This window comes from Pieris rapae, chromosome 14, assembly GCF_905147795.1.
Source record: "Pieris rapae chromosome 14, ilPieRapa1.1, whole genome shotgun sequence".
Taxonomy (NCBI): Eukaryota; Metazoa; Arthropoda; class Insecta; order Lepidoptera; family Pieridae; genus Pieris; species Pieris rapae.
In genome coordinates, this window is record NC_059522.1 from 4466002 (window position 1) to 4482266 (window position 16265).

At 31.6% G+C, this 16265-nt stretch overlaps 1 protein-coding gene across 3 annotated transcripts in view; it reads left to right on the top strand.

The window, feature by feature from the left end:
* Positions 1 to 130: 130 nt before the first annotated feature.
* The window catches only part of LOC111000432 (calcium uptake protein 3, mitochondrial), a 70259-nt gene continuing 54124 nt past the window's right edge, over positions 131 to 16265 (top strand). For 2 of the 3 annotated variants that reach the window (XM_045631208.1, XM_045631209.1), the window contains exon 1: positions 132 to 372. In XM_045631208.1, coding sequence (XP_045487164.1) covers positions 169 to 372 — 204 coding nt within the window. In that variant the 5' untranslated portion in view covers positions 132 to 168. Of the gene's footprint in view, positions 373 to 16265 lie in introns of all 3 variants that reach the window. The other variant, XM_045631207.1, reaches the window with a different exon arrangement.

The window sequence follows — 16265 nt, forward strand, 5'->3', positions numbered from 1 at the left end:
TGTTGATAAATCCAACCAAGCTGTTTTTGCTATTATGATATGAACTACGACAGCGAATTTAGCATCGGCTGAATCCTGAAACATTTTATAGTAGATTCAGGATTGTAAAATTTTCATAAATGTCAAAACTCATATGTCAATGTCATTATACAAATTTGAAATCTAATCATGGCGAGTTTTTCTCGAATATCGCGAAAATTACTTAAAAGCACAAATTTCCCTACAATTCTAACTCGTAATAATAGTTTTGTAAAACAAAATAATAACAAAAATGTGTGGACCGCGTGTGCTTGTGTTATCAGTGGTGGTGTATTGTTATATGCTGCTAAAAATAGGTATGGACGACACACAGTTTACGCGCTCAAAGCTAAGGTAAAATATTTTGTATTAATTTTTATGTGCTATTTCTATAATTTATGAATATAATGTACGGAAGGAATTAACTTACGGTGCCACTGAATTTCTGTAACAACTGTTAATTAGTCAATACAACCTTAACATTAATAATCTGAATTTAAGAGAGCAGAATATATATTTAAAACCCTTTGAAAAATCGAATTAATTTTACTTATGTACTTTTTGTCATCATTATAAAATAACATTTTATTTGAAATCTTGATTGATTGACATTCTGTGTAAGTATACCAAAAGTTAACCAATAAATATATCATAAAAAATAAATTATTTCTCCATATAAACTCAAAATACCTTGACTTGGATGACAAAAAAGTTAAATTTATATTTCGTTTATTTTCAAAAATTATAGTACTCTTTACTACAAGGTTAAGTTTAATAAAAATAATATTTACTTTATTAATAGTTATAATTTTGTTTCTGAGTAAGTAGAGAGAAGAATGTAAAAACTAGGAAAACTTAATCTTTAAACATCATTATGATTTACCTTTTCTTACTCCAGAGGTGCATGCAAGTTTTTTCCTAGTATACTATTAAGGGAATTCTGATATATTTAAAAAAAATCGTAATTTGATGATATATAATATCATCATTATGAAAATTTTATAGATTTTAATGAAATATTACTTATTAAGAAATGAAATTCCTTAACAATATTTTGCTTGTGTTTTTTTTTATTTATAGAACAGGGGGCAAATACTTGATATTATGTAAATAATATTTTTATGCAGTTATATCTAGTTGTTATATATATTTTAAATTTACCTTAGACATGCATTTGATGTTAATAAAATTTTACAAGAGAAATATTGCCAGTGATGACATGTACCTCTAACAAGTATTTAGGTAAACATAATACTACCATGGTTATTTGTATGATTGTACTCTTGTTGAATATGTTTTTATTTTTTCTTGAATATAAATTGATACTTTAACATAGATTTATACTAGATGTGTCATGTCATGTTAAGGTAAACCATGATCATCTTTGGCAATTTAATAATACAGTGAAGAATATAAGTTGTTATATTAATATTAACTCATTATTATAAAGCTTCATTACTTCTGCAGCTTAGTGTATATTGTTTGTGGCATATTAAATATTAATATCTCCATCAATATCAATTTAATTTTTATGTTAAAGTTTGGTTCTCTGCAAAACTGGTAATGATAACGGCAGACTAGAGATAAAGAAATCTGTGGTCAGGGTAGTAGGTCAGTGGTATATATATGTATGTACTTGTACTAAGTAATATCATAAATATACAATAAGAGGTACTTATTAGTCACTCAAATCTTAGCTTAGTTATTAATTGAAGTTGAAATGTTCATGGACGGTGCAATTGTTTCTATATACTTATATATGTATATATAATAAAAAAAACTTAAAATAATTTAATAGCTAAATGTGTTGCTCAATGCTAAGGTCAATTTTCAATGAAACATTTGCAGAGATTTATCTAGCTTAATGTTTTGTACAGGTTGTTTACGGAGCATAGAAGTGCTAAGTATTCATATCACTTACGACTCTGTAACTTGCATTGTTAAAAAAAATTCCCACATTTTAATTTTTAATGCACCAAATATTCCTTTTTTAAAGTCATATGGCATAGACAACCACCCGCGTCGTTACGTAGTGTGGACTCCTATGATAAAAATTCACCGACGTAAGAACTAATGTATAACGATTAATTTCAACAGGACATCGATGTGAATCGTATCAGGGACACAGATTGTTACGAGCAGTTGGGCTAACGCAATTTATTTTACATTACTTACAATACACAATGTGCGACAAGTGTAGTTTAGCTATTATTTTACATTATATGATTAGAACGATGTCATTGAATCGTCGAAAAAATTATGATTGAGCCAAAACTATACACAGTACATATGTACGGTCACAACTTTATGAGTTATATAAGGTATTAAGTTTATGCTATATAATCTCTTCGTTCCGACTAGTCATGGAGGATTTATTGGCGTTTATATTGGATCCTACTGTTTCCTTAATTCAGGAGCATTTTAATCTTTTTCTACACGTGTTAAATGGGTAATGAGTCTCCCGCGTGAATAGTAATGGGACACTGGAGTAATTGACTTCGGTTTTTTCGGTTTCACTTTTAAAGTCGGATTATGTGGTAAGACGGCCATTTATTTTATCTGTGGTAGGTTGGTGGTTAATATTCTTTTTTACTTAGACTAATTAACGTTTGCCATTGAGTTAAACAAAGTAAAATAACGTAATTTCTTAGTTTTTCCATATTTATTAGTTTTTAGACAAAAGTTCTATAAACAAGACGTATTATATTTAACAATATTGTCAATTAGTCTGTCTTTATGGATTACGCGTGTATTGTAAAGGAACAACTTAATTGATCAATTAGTTGGTGTTTTGTAAATCGACTTTTAATAGTTGATATCTATGTTAATAATGTAAATATATTGTTGTTTATACAAAGTAAACTATAGTAAATATGAAATTCTTTACATGGTATTAAATACCTTAAGTCATCTCAATTATTACAGTGATACTCTCAATGCACCCCGCGAGTGCGTTGCCGGCCTTTTAAGAATTGTCACCCTCATTTCTTGAAGGATCCTAAGTCGAACAGAAAATACACGTGAAATAAATATATAGAGTCAAAATCTGTTATAACGACATCGAAGGGACTTCTCATATTTGGTCGTAAAAACCGATAGACGATCCGACGACGTTGTAATTGAGAACCTTTGACTTTGTAAGTATATATTGTTCTAAACGATGTCGTCGTTAAGGGTTTTGAGTTTTGACTGTATGTGACTATATGTGAGCATTTTATACGTTCTTACGAGTAGGCTTAGAGTATGGCAGTTAAGTAATCTTAACAGGTTCTGTGTTGGGTATTCATTACAATCTATCGATAATGTCGATATTCATCACGATTAGTCAATGATTTTGTTTTATTTTCTACATTGGCGCCTGCAGGTCGGCTTTTACTGAAGTGTGAAGTAATTATATATAAATGTTAAACAGCTAGTCTTTTACTCTTGATATTTAATACATAAGTAAATGTTTTTAATACTAGTTATGTTTCTTTTGGTTAGACCTATCCAATCCTACGTGTACTAGCATATGGACCAGATACTTGGGGACTCACTAAAGCTTACTAAAGGTCGGTGAAACGATGATAGGGAAGAGAAAAATAGATAAAATAAAGAATACATCATTAAGAATAATAATTAAAGTAGAATATTTCGCAATGAAAATAGATAAAGTGGAAATGGGCGAGGCACATGTAAAGAGGAATGGAAAAGTTGAGCAACCAAGTAAACTGCGACAAAACTGCTGCCCAAGATGCAATAAACGCAAAAGTAGAAAAACTACGTAGAAGGTAGATGGACCAGATTAATAAAACGGCAGGTTGTACATGGCCGAGTGTGTGACAGTGCAGACAGAACTGGCGAGATTTGGAAGACTTCTTGCCGATAAATTACACACAGCTTCCTAGGAATGAATAATATAAAACACGTTTATATAATATAGATTTTGGGAATCCTTTTGAGTAAAAATAACTGTATTAAGGTTCCCAGCTCTTCATTAACAAACTTAATAGTAAACTATTTACAACATTTTCCAACTGAATGAGATATGATATAATATAAATGTATCTAAATGTAACGTCTCCAAATAAAAGGCTTCTATTATTATATATTATTGTGCTTCTGAAGCATAGTGCAAACGGTTAATTCAAGCTTTGGGCTTTCAAGTATTGGACATACATATCTCCTACCCGTTTGCTGCCCCCTGTTCTATAAAAAAAACATAATCGGAAATACATATGTACTCATATTCCCCAACAAAGACGTGACAAAATTCACGCTCCCTTTCGTTAGAGCGTTATTACTCACCCGTTGAATCACACTTCACACTATCCTAGACGACGAATGAATTATTCATTCAGAAACCTATCAATACAATTATCAAAAAGGATACGGTTTTACCCAGAGTTTTCCTTAATAAGTTTCATGACGATCATACAACTTGGTGGTCTGGATTGATTTATATGTATTGATGATTATTAGAATAGTGCGTTCGTGATTTGGTTCGAAATAGGCTTGTCTATGAGTAAGATCGCTTACGCATGTCTAGGTGGTAGCGAAAATAATATATTCTATAACGTATGCGAAATTACAATATTTGCATAAATCTTCAGATATAATAAATTCAATGGCTGATCACCTGCCTTTAAAAAAACGAATGTTTAGAAAACAGACTCCGGAATTTAAAAATTTAAATTAACCGCGGAATTCTTAAATTTACATGACGTGAAAATAATAAAAAAGTTCAACAGCGTGTGGATGTAGAGCATGGCTTTTATTAGTTGATTTATTTTTTATTTTAGTACTATTTGATTGTACTATAAATACTTAAAATATCACGTTTCTACAAAGTCGCATTGCCTGTTAACAAGACTTTCCGATGCTTGGTCTTTTCAAATTATTTTTCTAAACAAGTATTGTGTGTGAAAGTTTTTTGTTTTTTGTGGTCGTCGTTTGTTTTGTGTTTAGGCGACATCGAGGTTAAAATAGTTAAGTTTGTTACAGTGCAAATGCATGATATCTTTGCTTTGATAATTGAAAAATAAAATATTGTATGTTTAATATAAATTCAGTATAAAAATGCATTGTAAGGTTTGGGAACCTCTTTAAGTAAAAAATACCTGTGTCAAGGTTCCCAGCTCTTTAATATCACATTAAAAGTATGGAGTTTAAATGTGTTATTGAAGAAGAATTAAGAAAGTAATTCATTTTTGTTTTTATTTTCAATTGCAATTTTGAAATTCTTTAAAACTTAATTATTCACAACAACTCTAAATGTTTGTTTTAATAAAAAACTTTCGCGATGCGTAAAGCTTTCATTAAAAGCGTCTTTGGCAATGTTAATCAGTTAATTAAGATAAGTTGATATTTGAAAGGAAAATTGTTTTATTCTGTTAGCATAGTAAGTAAGTACCCCAATTAAACAACATTCAAAATGGTTAGTCATTTTTCATGTTTAGAATAATTGAATTATATATTCTATCTAATTAATGTAATAGTATAAAATAAGTTAAAATACATAAATAAATAAAAAATTTCATGCAAAACAATAATAAATATATATTAACAGGCCACGACAACCAAAAACAGTTTTAATAAAGAGTTATTCTGTATCTCTATAGTCTATCTATCTATCTATCTATATAGTCTGCATCTAGTAACAAAAAAAATTGTTTATTATTTTTTCGGTGTAATAACTTTCATTGATTCTTGCTACAACGACGGACACACTCCGAACGAAAAAAGCATCGCGGTGTCGTATTCGTAACAAAACACCGATCGTTGATAATATCTCTCTCACGATTAAAACTAAATCACTCCAATATTCACGCTACATTCAGCCCCTAAATCGCACAACCCCTTAACATTTCGAAGAATCGACCACCAACGATGCCCTTATTAAAGGTCATTGGGACATTTTTTTGTGGCCGGATTATGTGACGCACATTGTCTAGGCAAGTGATATAATGTTATAATTTGTTCTCGATTTTATGTCGCTTTATTGTGTTTAGGGTATAAATAATAGCGCATTCCATTTTATATGGACTTTTGAATGTACAACTAAGATCTTATGAGATAAGTACGTTTAGCAATCGATAAAACAGTATGCAAGACGTAACGTAAATGTACCGCACATTTATTGTTTCATTCCTTTGCGATCTTTTTTTGAAAATATTTGAAGGCTAAACCGATTATTATATTAACAGATTTATTGTTGTATTTTTATTTATATGTATCTATGATATGCTATACACCCGTAAGTTTAAAATAATCGCAAAATATGTTGCTAAGTTCAAAACTTATATACGGCTAGACCCAATCCACTATTCTTTTTTAAATGTATTCCTTTAACTGCGAGGAATGATTTTATAAAGGTAAAAGGAGGTAAAATAAAAAAGATAGTGATAGAAAGATTTAGTTTTATTTAGTACTTAGGTTTTTATTCTGGAAAAGCGAATATAAATCTATAGGGTGCTACCTGAAAATTGCAATTTACTGATTGCAAAATTATGGAACTTTTTATTGGTAGATAAAACGGTAGGCTTATTTAAAAAATATTATTTAGTCAAAACGAGGTTTGCGGGGACAGAGTTGATTTGTAATTATTAGTCTATATTGACCTCCGCTGAATCCTTATTCGAACTAAAATCGCCAGACAATCCAGGTCGGAACTTTCTAGGTTATCGCGATTATGTGACACAGGCGTTACCATAAAATACTATTTTACAGTATCTCGTATTTGACACCAGTACTTTCGTATGTCATGCTATTGTTCGCAATACTTGTCTAGAATAAGTTGTTTTACTCTTGGGAAATGTTATTTATGGGTTGCCAATTGAGTTGGTTGGTCATTTATTAAATATGCATAGATCTTTCCGACCATTTTATTTTCAAAATTCGGATAAATTTTTATGTTCTCGCTTTAGTATAATGTATGTAATATGTATAAGTAAAACGTCTTATGTTCGCTTCTAAAAAGCATAAAAAGGGATGAAAAATGTTACGTAATTAGTCTACATTTTTTTATAGAATAGTGGGCAAACGGGCAGGAGGCTCACCTGATGTTAAGTGATACCGCCGCCCATGGACACACTCAATGCCAGAGGGCTCGCAAGTGCGTTGCCAGCCTTTTAAGTATTGCTACGTTCTTTTCTTGAAGGACTTATAATAATGACTAGAAATATCGATATATATCGTTCTTCTAAAAATTTAAGTACCTTAATAGCTACTACCCTCTTTACCCTTAAATTCCTTCCCTTATCTGATTATTTTCCGTCCAACATCTTAATTTATTTTTGCACTCGATTAGAGGGATATGCAGGGTAATTGATTACGACTGGCGTCTGCTTAGGGTCTTAAGTGAATAAGTGGCTTATACAAGAATCGTTTGATTTGTTCGCTTACTGATATTTAGGGCCTGTTTCACAATGTCCGGATAAGTTCCAAATAAGCTATTTGTTACTTATTGGTATGATAAATAATATTTTTATACTGGATATGCTTAAATATTTTTAAATAACTTTTATTTAATTTGTTTTAAATGTGCCATGTACTACGAAAGCTGTCATCTAGTTACCCACACACTCAGTTCCCTAGTGGGGACTAGCGTCAGGACACTTTTGTCACAACCATATTTTGTTATGAATAAATTTATTATTATATAAATAGTACAAGACTCTGCGAAAAAAGGAAATTTCAAAAGCAATAATCTACGTAGGCATTAATAAAAAGTGACATTTACAGCACTCTTTGTGTGTTTAACTGGCTTAAAATAAGTCAACTTGCTTAAAGATAGATTTACCTACTGACTTACACGACGAAGAATAGTTATTTGTAAATGGATTTGAAGTGTCCATATGAGACAAAAGGATTTGAAAAGTAAAAAAAACACCCAAACGGATCAGCCTTCGAATTCCGGTCGTCAATTCGTTCAGTCATCAATAGTTCAAAAGAACACGTATCCCTGCGACTGCGCAGCCACACGCATTGTTTACCGATAAACATCTTGTTCGTCAATCACTACCAGGACCTACCCCTATAAACATATAAAAAAACATTATACAATTTGAATATTTAAGCCTTAAGAATAGAGCTCAAAATCGAAGATAGTGTGATATTAATTTATGACGATTAATGGAAAAATAGAGCATTAGGTGGCAATGAGTTTGAACCTTAACATGATTTCTGAATTGCAGGGCGTTATCTCTGAGCTGATCCAATTAACATTGTTTGTTTTATTTGAATATGAAATTGAAGAATTTAGAAACATTTTGGAAGATCTCAATTAGACTTTATAAAACGTGTCTTGTGATTTGCTGAAGAGTAGCTAAGATCCGAGATCAGTTTCAAAGACTTACGATAGTTAATATACAGTATTTATATTCGTAGTTATGGACAAAAAAACAGTGCAAAATTAATAATTTAAAATGATTTAAATTTCAAGTGGAACTTGATTATATTTTTATAGGCACTGTATTTTCTAGGTGAGTAAATGAGATTGTACGTTTTTTGACTAATATTGATAATGGCATAATAAATAATGTTATTGCTTTTAATTATTATTAAGTAGATGCTAGTTTAATATGGCTGTTTTTTTTAATTTATCTGACATAGTAAATATGTGCCACGAATATAAAGGATTCATTTGTTACTTAACCATATAACATTTTGACATCTAAACATTTAAAATATATAATATATCTAACAACAAGTTATTTATATTATATAAGAACTTATAAACTTAAGTTTTAATATTTAAATATTTTGATAAAGAAATTTGTTGTTTTTTAACAAAAATATTCTCATCAATACATACTATTATGTGTTAATGTTGTATCAAAAAAGGGACCTTGAACATTTCGGTATTATGAGACAAAGAAGTATTTTTTCATGTTTGTCTATGGCCCTCGTTAGCCAATTTATGTCGAAACCTGATTGATCGATGATCCACACGAACGCAAATAGACGACTCCATTATGGAGTTCGTGACTTCCATTTGTTAATTAACTTATTAGTTAACCAGTTAGTCTAAATAAACTAGGTTATGTTTTGGCTATACGTTACAAAATCGCGTTAGCTAAGTATAAAATTTATATTAACATAAGCACGAAAGAGTTATAAACAGATTTCGTGTTTTGAAATACATAATAATTGAAGAGTTTTCTTGGCATATCTAGTAATAAAAAGAAAATCAAGAAGTCTTAAACACAGAAAGTACAGCGCTTGATGTTCACGTCAAAAGTCTAAAATAGATACTTCGGCCAAGTGTAAACGAAATGAATAGAACTCCTATGATAGAACCTTTTAACGGCATTTCAAATGCAATTACATTTAAAACGAATTTACCAATTTGTCAGATAAATTACAGAAAATATATGTGTGTACGATAATACGCAGATAATACCCAAAACACATTACTGGCTAGTGATTTATTCCCGAAATATCGATCCCATCGTCTCATACATCATTGTTGAGCTATATTCCCATTGTCAAACCTCACCCGTCTATCTTATCTGTGTCCGGAAAATAATTGTCTATTGCATTTCTTTTGTTAGGTCTACGTCCTTTAAACGAGTTAAATTCTTCTCCACAAAGGCATATTTTCTCTGTGGAATGCTTTTATACTTGATAAGAGGCGTGAAGGGACTACTATTACATACAGGGATTTTCCTTAATACTAAGGGTATGTGCACATACATACTTTGTGAAATCTACAGTTGTATGCCATTCTAGAACGGTATATATTATAGAATGCTGTTCTAATCCGTGGTTACTTCAAAGTAAAATTATTTATGTATATCGAAAAGAAAGAGTATATAATTTTACACTGCGCAAATCTAGAACCTAATTCTTCGGCGCCGACAGACGACCAGCCAATCATATCGTATCTTCCATCTTGATTGAGATTTATTAGACTCACGGCTAAGGCGGCTCGCGCTATATAAATCAGACTTCTGAGCTTTAACAGAGCTTTCAACTGACATTGAATTAACATTTTTATTATTTACGAAGTAGAGTTTAAAATAAAATACAGTTTTGGTTTTAATTCTGGTAACCGAACTAAGAATTATTTATCATTATCACTTGTTACACATTAGAATACAGTTCTAACCTATGAATCGTTAGAAATGAGTATAATACAGGCCTTATATCGCCAAAATTAAATTAAATTTTATACTTGAATAAAATTTATAATCTACACTATGAAGATCTAGCTTTTAAAGTTCAATTAAAATTTGATTACTACTATAAATTACTGATATGATGCAGTCCTGTCTTGTATATACATTATTCAAGTTTTATACGTATACTATAAGCATTGAAATTAGTCTTGATTGAGGGATGATAAAGGGTCTATGTCTCGTCACGAGAAATTTCTTATCTTGATAATGCAAGATAAGCTATTGATTAAATTGGTCATTTTCACTCTTTGTTTATAATGTGTCAAAATGTCTTTGTCGCAGCATTCCAATCCTGCGCATACAATTGTTTGATAGTTATCCTGTAAGTTTATTATAAAAGATTATTTTTCGTCTGCCCAGTATGTTGACCGTATGAGTTGATTAACTATATTATAAATAAATAGTGAAAATAGTTTCGCAAAATATGTGTAAGTACTACGTTCCATTTATTTTTAAACGTACTTTTCTTTGTCTCGAATATATTTTAATTAATAAAAATTTATGCAAATAGAATTCTTTCTCAGTATAATTCAATTATACGTTCTGACCAACGTCTGGTAAAAATAAAAATGTACGAGTTTCGTAATTTAAAACGGACCTCAAAAGAAAATAACAATTACAATGAATATTCAATTAGCAGTCATCGTACATGATGATATAATTGCAAAAGTACCATCACAAAAGTATTAATAGTATGAGTCGTGACTAGAGATACCCGCTTTATCATTCAAGAATTGTTGACATGACCACCGCTTCACAACAACGCTAAAACAATTCCATCTGTAATCTACTTTTTACGTCATTAATTACATGTAAAACTGCTAATTTAGAACCTACTTTTGGCAGAAAATGTATTAAATAATTATAGGACTCATACCCAATAATGTGAAAATAATTTCGATGATTCGTATGGTTTGTATTACGCCGCAGTTTGTTTGGAGTTTATTACTACATAAAGCTTCTCAACTATAAGTCAAAGCAGTTCGTTATAAAGACGTAAAAAATTTCGCCAACAATGGTCTTAGTTTGTTCCATGGCTACAAATCACGATGGGATGACGTTGATTTGACGGGCATGTGTAAACCTGTTCGATGGACTGGTCGTGATCCAGTTTGATATTCCCTCGTTTGGATCAATAGATCTACCGACTGTAGCGTAATGTCAATTTTGCATAAGATTAAATGCCGCGTTCTCTCAGAATCATGTTTTACCTTCAGTCCTTCGACAATTACAGGCGGCACGTCCAATTAACTGAACCAACAAAAAGGCTACAAGATTCGCACTTATTACGCTGTTTTCTCACATGAACATTGGCGAGAAACACGTGCTCCCAGATTCCGTACATCAATTGACAGCTTGCGGTCTCCGAATTTGGCAGATGTAGTGCCTCAGAAATCCTCCATCATTGCGTATGACATGCCGACATTGATTGATGTCATTTCAGTGCCAGGACAAAATGTTTTGCGGTGGACTTTTGGGACTATACGACTATACCATTAAATACATTGACATGAGCTGACATATTGACTCGGTTTACGACGTTTTGAATGAGTGTTTAGAAATGTTGTTATCCTTAAAATTATTGGCAGTCTTGATCGATGGTGCACTTTTGGGACCAAAGCGAAAGGGTATCATTTCTGTTCAATTAGGCAACAAAAGGGATCATTATTTGATGCCATTTGACAGTCCGAGAAAAACAATATCGATTCTAAAGAGATTTTTCTGTAAACAGTATAGACAGTATCAGCTTAATCCTTAGTGTAATATATGTTAGGGTAAATGATAATGGTTGAATTGCACAAAAAAATTATAAACTTACTGTAATATATATGTAATCTCATCAATGTCGATGAAATGTAATGAGGGATCAGAAAAAAGCCTTTTTATATTCTTTTGACTGAACTTAGTGCAATTCTTAGTACACCTTGCATCAGGTTACAGAATGTACCAGTCGGAGGTCATATCAATATCAGCAAGTAATTTTGGGGACGTTGACAGCAATTTAGTGAAGCGATAAAACAATTTGGTTGACAGCTCTCCACTACAAAGTGCGCCGGCGCATTAGGTCATTATAGTCCCCCAAACACCTGTTTTGATGCGCATTTTGCCGGTTATGTCGCTATTGAGAACATTTACGGGCGATTAGAATTATTTGAAGGCAAGCAAACAAAATCTCTTTTATTTTCATTGTTCAAGAGTAAGATATAACTCGTTATTAATTTCTACGTAAATCATACATGAATTTTGATGTATAATCGTACTCCTATGCAGATTTCAATCAATACATATTTGTTTTGTATAAACGGCGATCTTATTATGTTTCTGAGTTACGCAAAAAATGCTTAAATAAATCCCTCGTTAGAAGAATGTCTTGTATTAATGTATCGGGTTTAAATTGAAAGGTGCTGAGGTGCATACGATGCAGCGAAGACAAAAACAATTTTATTGTCCCTGGACGTAATGTGACTTAAATATTATACAAGCTCTAATACCGTTAGAGTGGCAAATAGGATTCTTATAAGAAACGATTATCGTGTCGTAGTCGAATATGAAAATATCGTGTCGTATTATGACAGGCATTATATTGTTTTTTTATTACCTTTTCATTTGTTAGTGCCTATGATAATTAGTTTTTTTTTCATTATGGTTATGCATGCTTATTGATTAGGGCAGGATTGTGTTTTTTTATATAATAAAATAAAAATAGCCTTTATTAGAGTACACTAAAGTTATACTAAGTCCATGTCATATATGTATTCACTAGTACTCCTTGCAACAATTTTCCAATTATTTCCCGCCTATTATTGTTTGTTTTTTTTTATACATAATAAATAGATGTTATTATTATGGCTACGCTGTGATACAAAATGAATGTGTTTACTCGCTGTATATAATTAACAGAATTGAATCGAATTCTTATCGTAGGAAGCATTCCTTCGGACGGTGCTTCGTATTTGTTACAAAATAACCTATAGACAAAATTTCCTTCTAAGCAAAATCGTTCCTGTAATGATACGGAATGATCCGTATTAAACATTCCGTCGTATCATCTGAATGGCTGAACGAGTTGCCGAAATGAATTGGTAAATCGGCGTCGACATTCCCCGTGCCCCGTCCCACGAGTAAAAAGTATCTCTAATTTATTTATGAGAATCGGGAGCCACAATGACGAGCTGTGCCTGTCTAAACATACTGATAGTAGTTATCTCGTTTGGACAGCTGCTATTGTTGAAGGGATTAAAACCCTTTTTACCTATACGAACCATATATCTAGAAAAATATTTGTGTTGGTGTCTGAATTTCTAACTACAACATTTAAATTTACTTAATTAGAAAATAATTAATAAGTTTTTGTTAATAATAATAAGTCAGTGGTTCTACAATATACATAAACACTCCTTATATGGAAATTGTATTCGTAAAACAAACTCCCAAGCGAAATAAGGGAATTTTCACTAATTATAAGTAATTAAGCCCTCGTAAATTAATCAATAAAGATTTTATAAATTTGACGAATATTTAAATGAATTCTTGGGATTGATTTGCTCCAGTTCAAACAATTTGTATGAATCAAAACTTAACAATTAAAAGGAATCGAGAGGAGCGGAAAGTTTCTTACCAGTTATTAACAGTAAATTTACAAGTAATTTAACTTCTTTTACTTTCATAAGTGTACTTGTTTACCTATATGAATAAAGTTATTTTAAGTTTGAGTATAAGTCTTGGCCTTATATTGCATCGGTATCTTCGATCATTTTTATTTAATAGACAAGTAGATCAGCATTCTGGGCCACATGTAATCATTTTTGGTTTTAAGATTCCGGTTTCCTTACGATGTTTACCTTCACCGTAGCAGCCACTGCTAATTGCCCAGATGGAGAAAAAAATCCATAGATTTTAACGCACGACTTCAGGGATGAGGGTAGCACGCTTCAGCCAGACCAACATTGCTCTTAACAGACAAATTTTTCGTGTTCACCAAAAATATTTCTATCTAATCATCATAAATTACCAACATTCACATGGAATGTGGAAGCGTTTCATTGAAAGTAATTCAGTCGTAACTATTATATCGCACGTGTTTGATGACTATGAGCGGGTGAATAACCACTTCGATTATATTCTCTGTATTGGAATGTCTAAAGGAAATTTGTCGTAATTAAAAAAATACGAACCCCTACACACATAACAAATGTATATATATAGTAAAATTATTTACAGATTTAGTTAAGATGTGTAGATTCTAAAGCTGTATTTAAGTATAACATAGTGATTACTGTAATCACTTTGCCCACGATTGTAAATAATTTTATGCATTTTTGTAATAAAGTCATAACAAGATGCCTGTTTATTGCATCAGATTACATAATTACACGTTCAGCCTTGTCTATGGTCCGTAAATAACACCTTCACACATGAACTGCCGCTAAAGTGTTGCCCTCCGATGAAACGTGAGTAATCGATCAGCTTGTCATTGGTGTTATTTTTAATATCGATTTTGATAGGGCTGCCCGTGAAGGTTAAAATGTTCCATAGATTTTGTATCTGCCTGTAGTTTGAATTCTTACCTAAGTCTAAGCTATAAAATGGTTGCTGGATATCAAGGGGCCAGGCAAGTCGAAAAAATGGGCATGAACATACAATTTATCTCACAAGTAATACATATTATATTAAATTTAGTTGTTTAGTGCCATTGCCATGTCAAAATTTTTAAATAAAGATATGGGATTTTTAATTGATATGGATATAGTATACGATGTTTTCAGGTTTGATAATACGTTATTACTCAAGTCAGAAAAGCCCCTAAAGTAGAGACTGAATAAATTAAGGGGCTTACGGTTGAACTAAATTGGACTTAGGACTTTGTTTTAAGACTGTTCCCAATCTTTTTAGACTGTCTTTTTTACAAGATAATGTTGCTATTTATGTAAAATACAAAATTAACCTATAGGCACAACCAATATTTAAGGTTCTATAGATTAATAAGTCCTTGTAATATCCTGTTAATAAGTTTGCTCGAACCTTATATAACATGGTATATCATTGAGCGGCTGCATTAAATTATAGAATATTCAAATTGCTTGGCGTGATGGATGTTTAGTTATATGGGGATGGTGTATGAAGATACTTATAGATACTTCATAATAGTCGATACAAATACTGGTAACTACGCTGATTTCGCTTACGAGATAGGATGACTTATAGTTATGACGTATATGTTATCTATTGAATTGGCGATGTGCGAATAGTTAAAATAGAATCATTGGAATATTAATACATACATATGTATATTTACTCTTAAGTGATCATCGATCCGACCTGTTGCAGCCTATAATGATAGCAAGAGACGGCCTGTTAGAAGGAAGTGGGTGCGGGACGTTTAGGAGTGCCAGGCCAGCCTTTAGTAAAAAAAGTGGCCCCAGAAGAAAAGAGAAAATTTTCTCTATACTCCGAAGATTTAGTGAATAAATTTTCGCCCAAAGAAGAATCGTACCAGTTTATTATTGTATGCAGAGTGCTAAGACGCCAATTAATTCAATACGTTGAATAGTCTCTAGATAATATATTCCATATAACAGGAAATTTCTACGAACACAGATAAAACCATGTAAATAAATAGATAACTTATGATCCACGATTCTACTAATCCTAACATAGAGTGATGTACAATCATGTTAGCATTGAAAACTTAAGTCGTCACATATCATTCTTTTGTACTATTTCGCACAACTGACATATTCGGGGAAGTGAACACGATGTCACCGGAGACAGATTTATCTGTTTGTTTGCACGATCGCAACAGTTTAGCCACAGAATACTTATGCAGTATAAAATAACTTTCGCGTCATTAATCTTTATCGATGCGAAATCAAACTAAATTTGCAGTTGATAATTGTACCAAATTTTACAAAAGTCTGATAAGCCTTTAATGAATCTGTGGTAAGCTTTTTAATTATTTACCTCTTTTTTATTAATAATAATCAAGGCAGTGCTACTAATCCTGTGGTCGTGCTGATCACGGCCTTAGGCTTAAAAATCGACTATATATATCAGGAATCATCCTACTTCCCATCCTACTCCCTATTA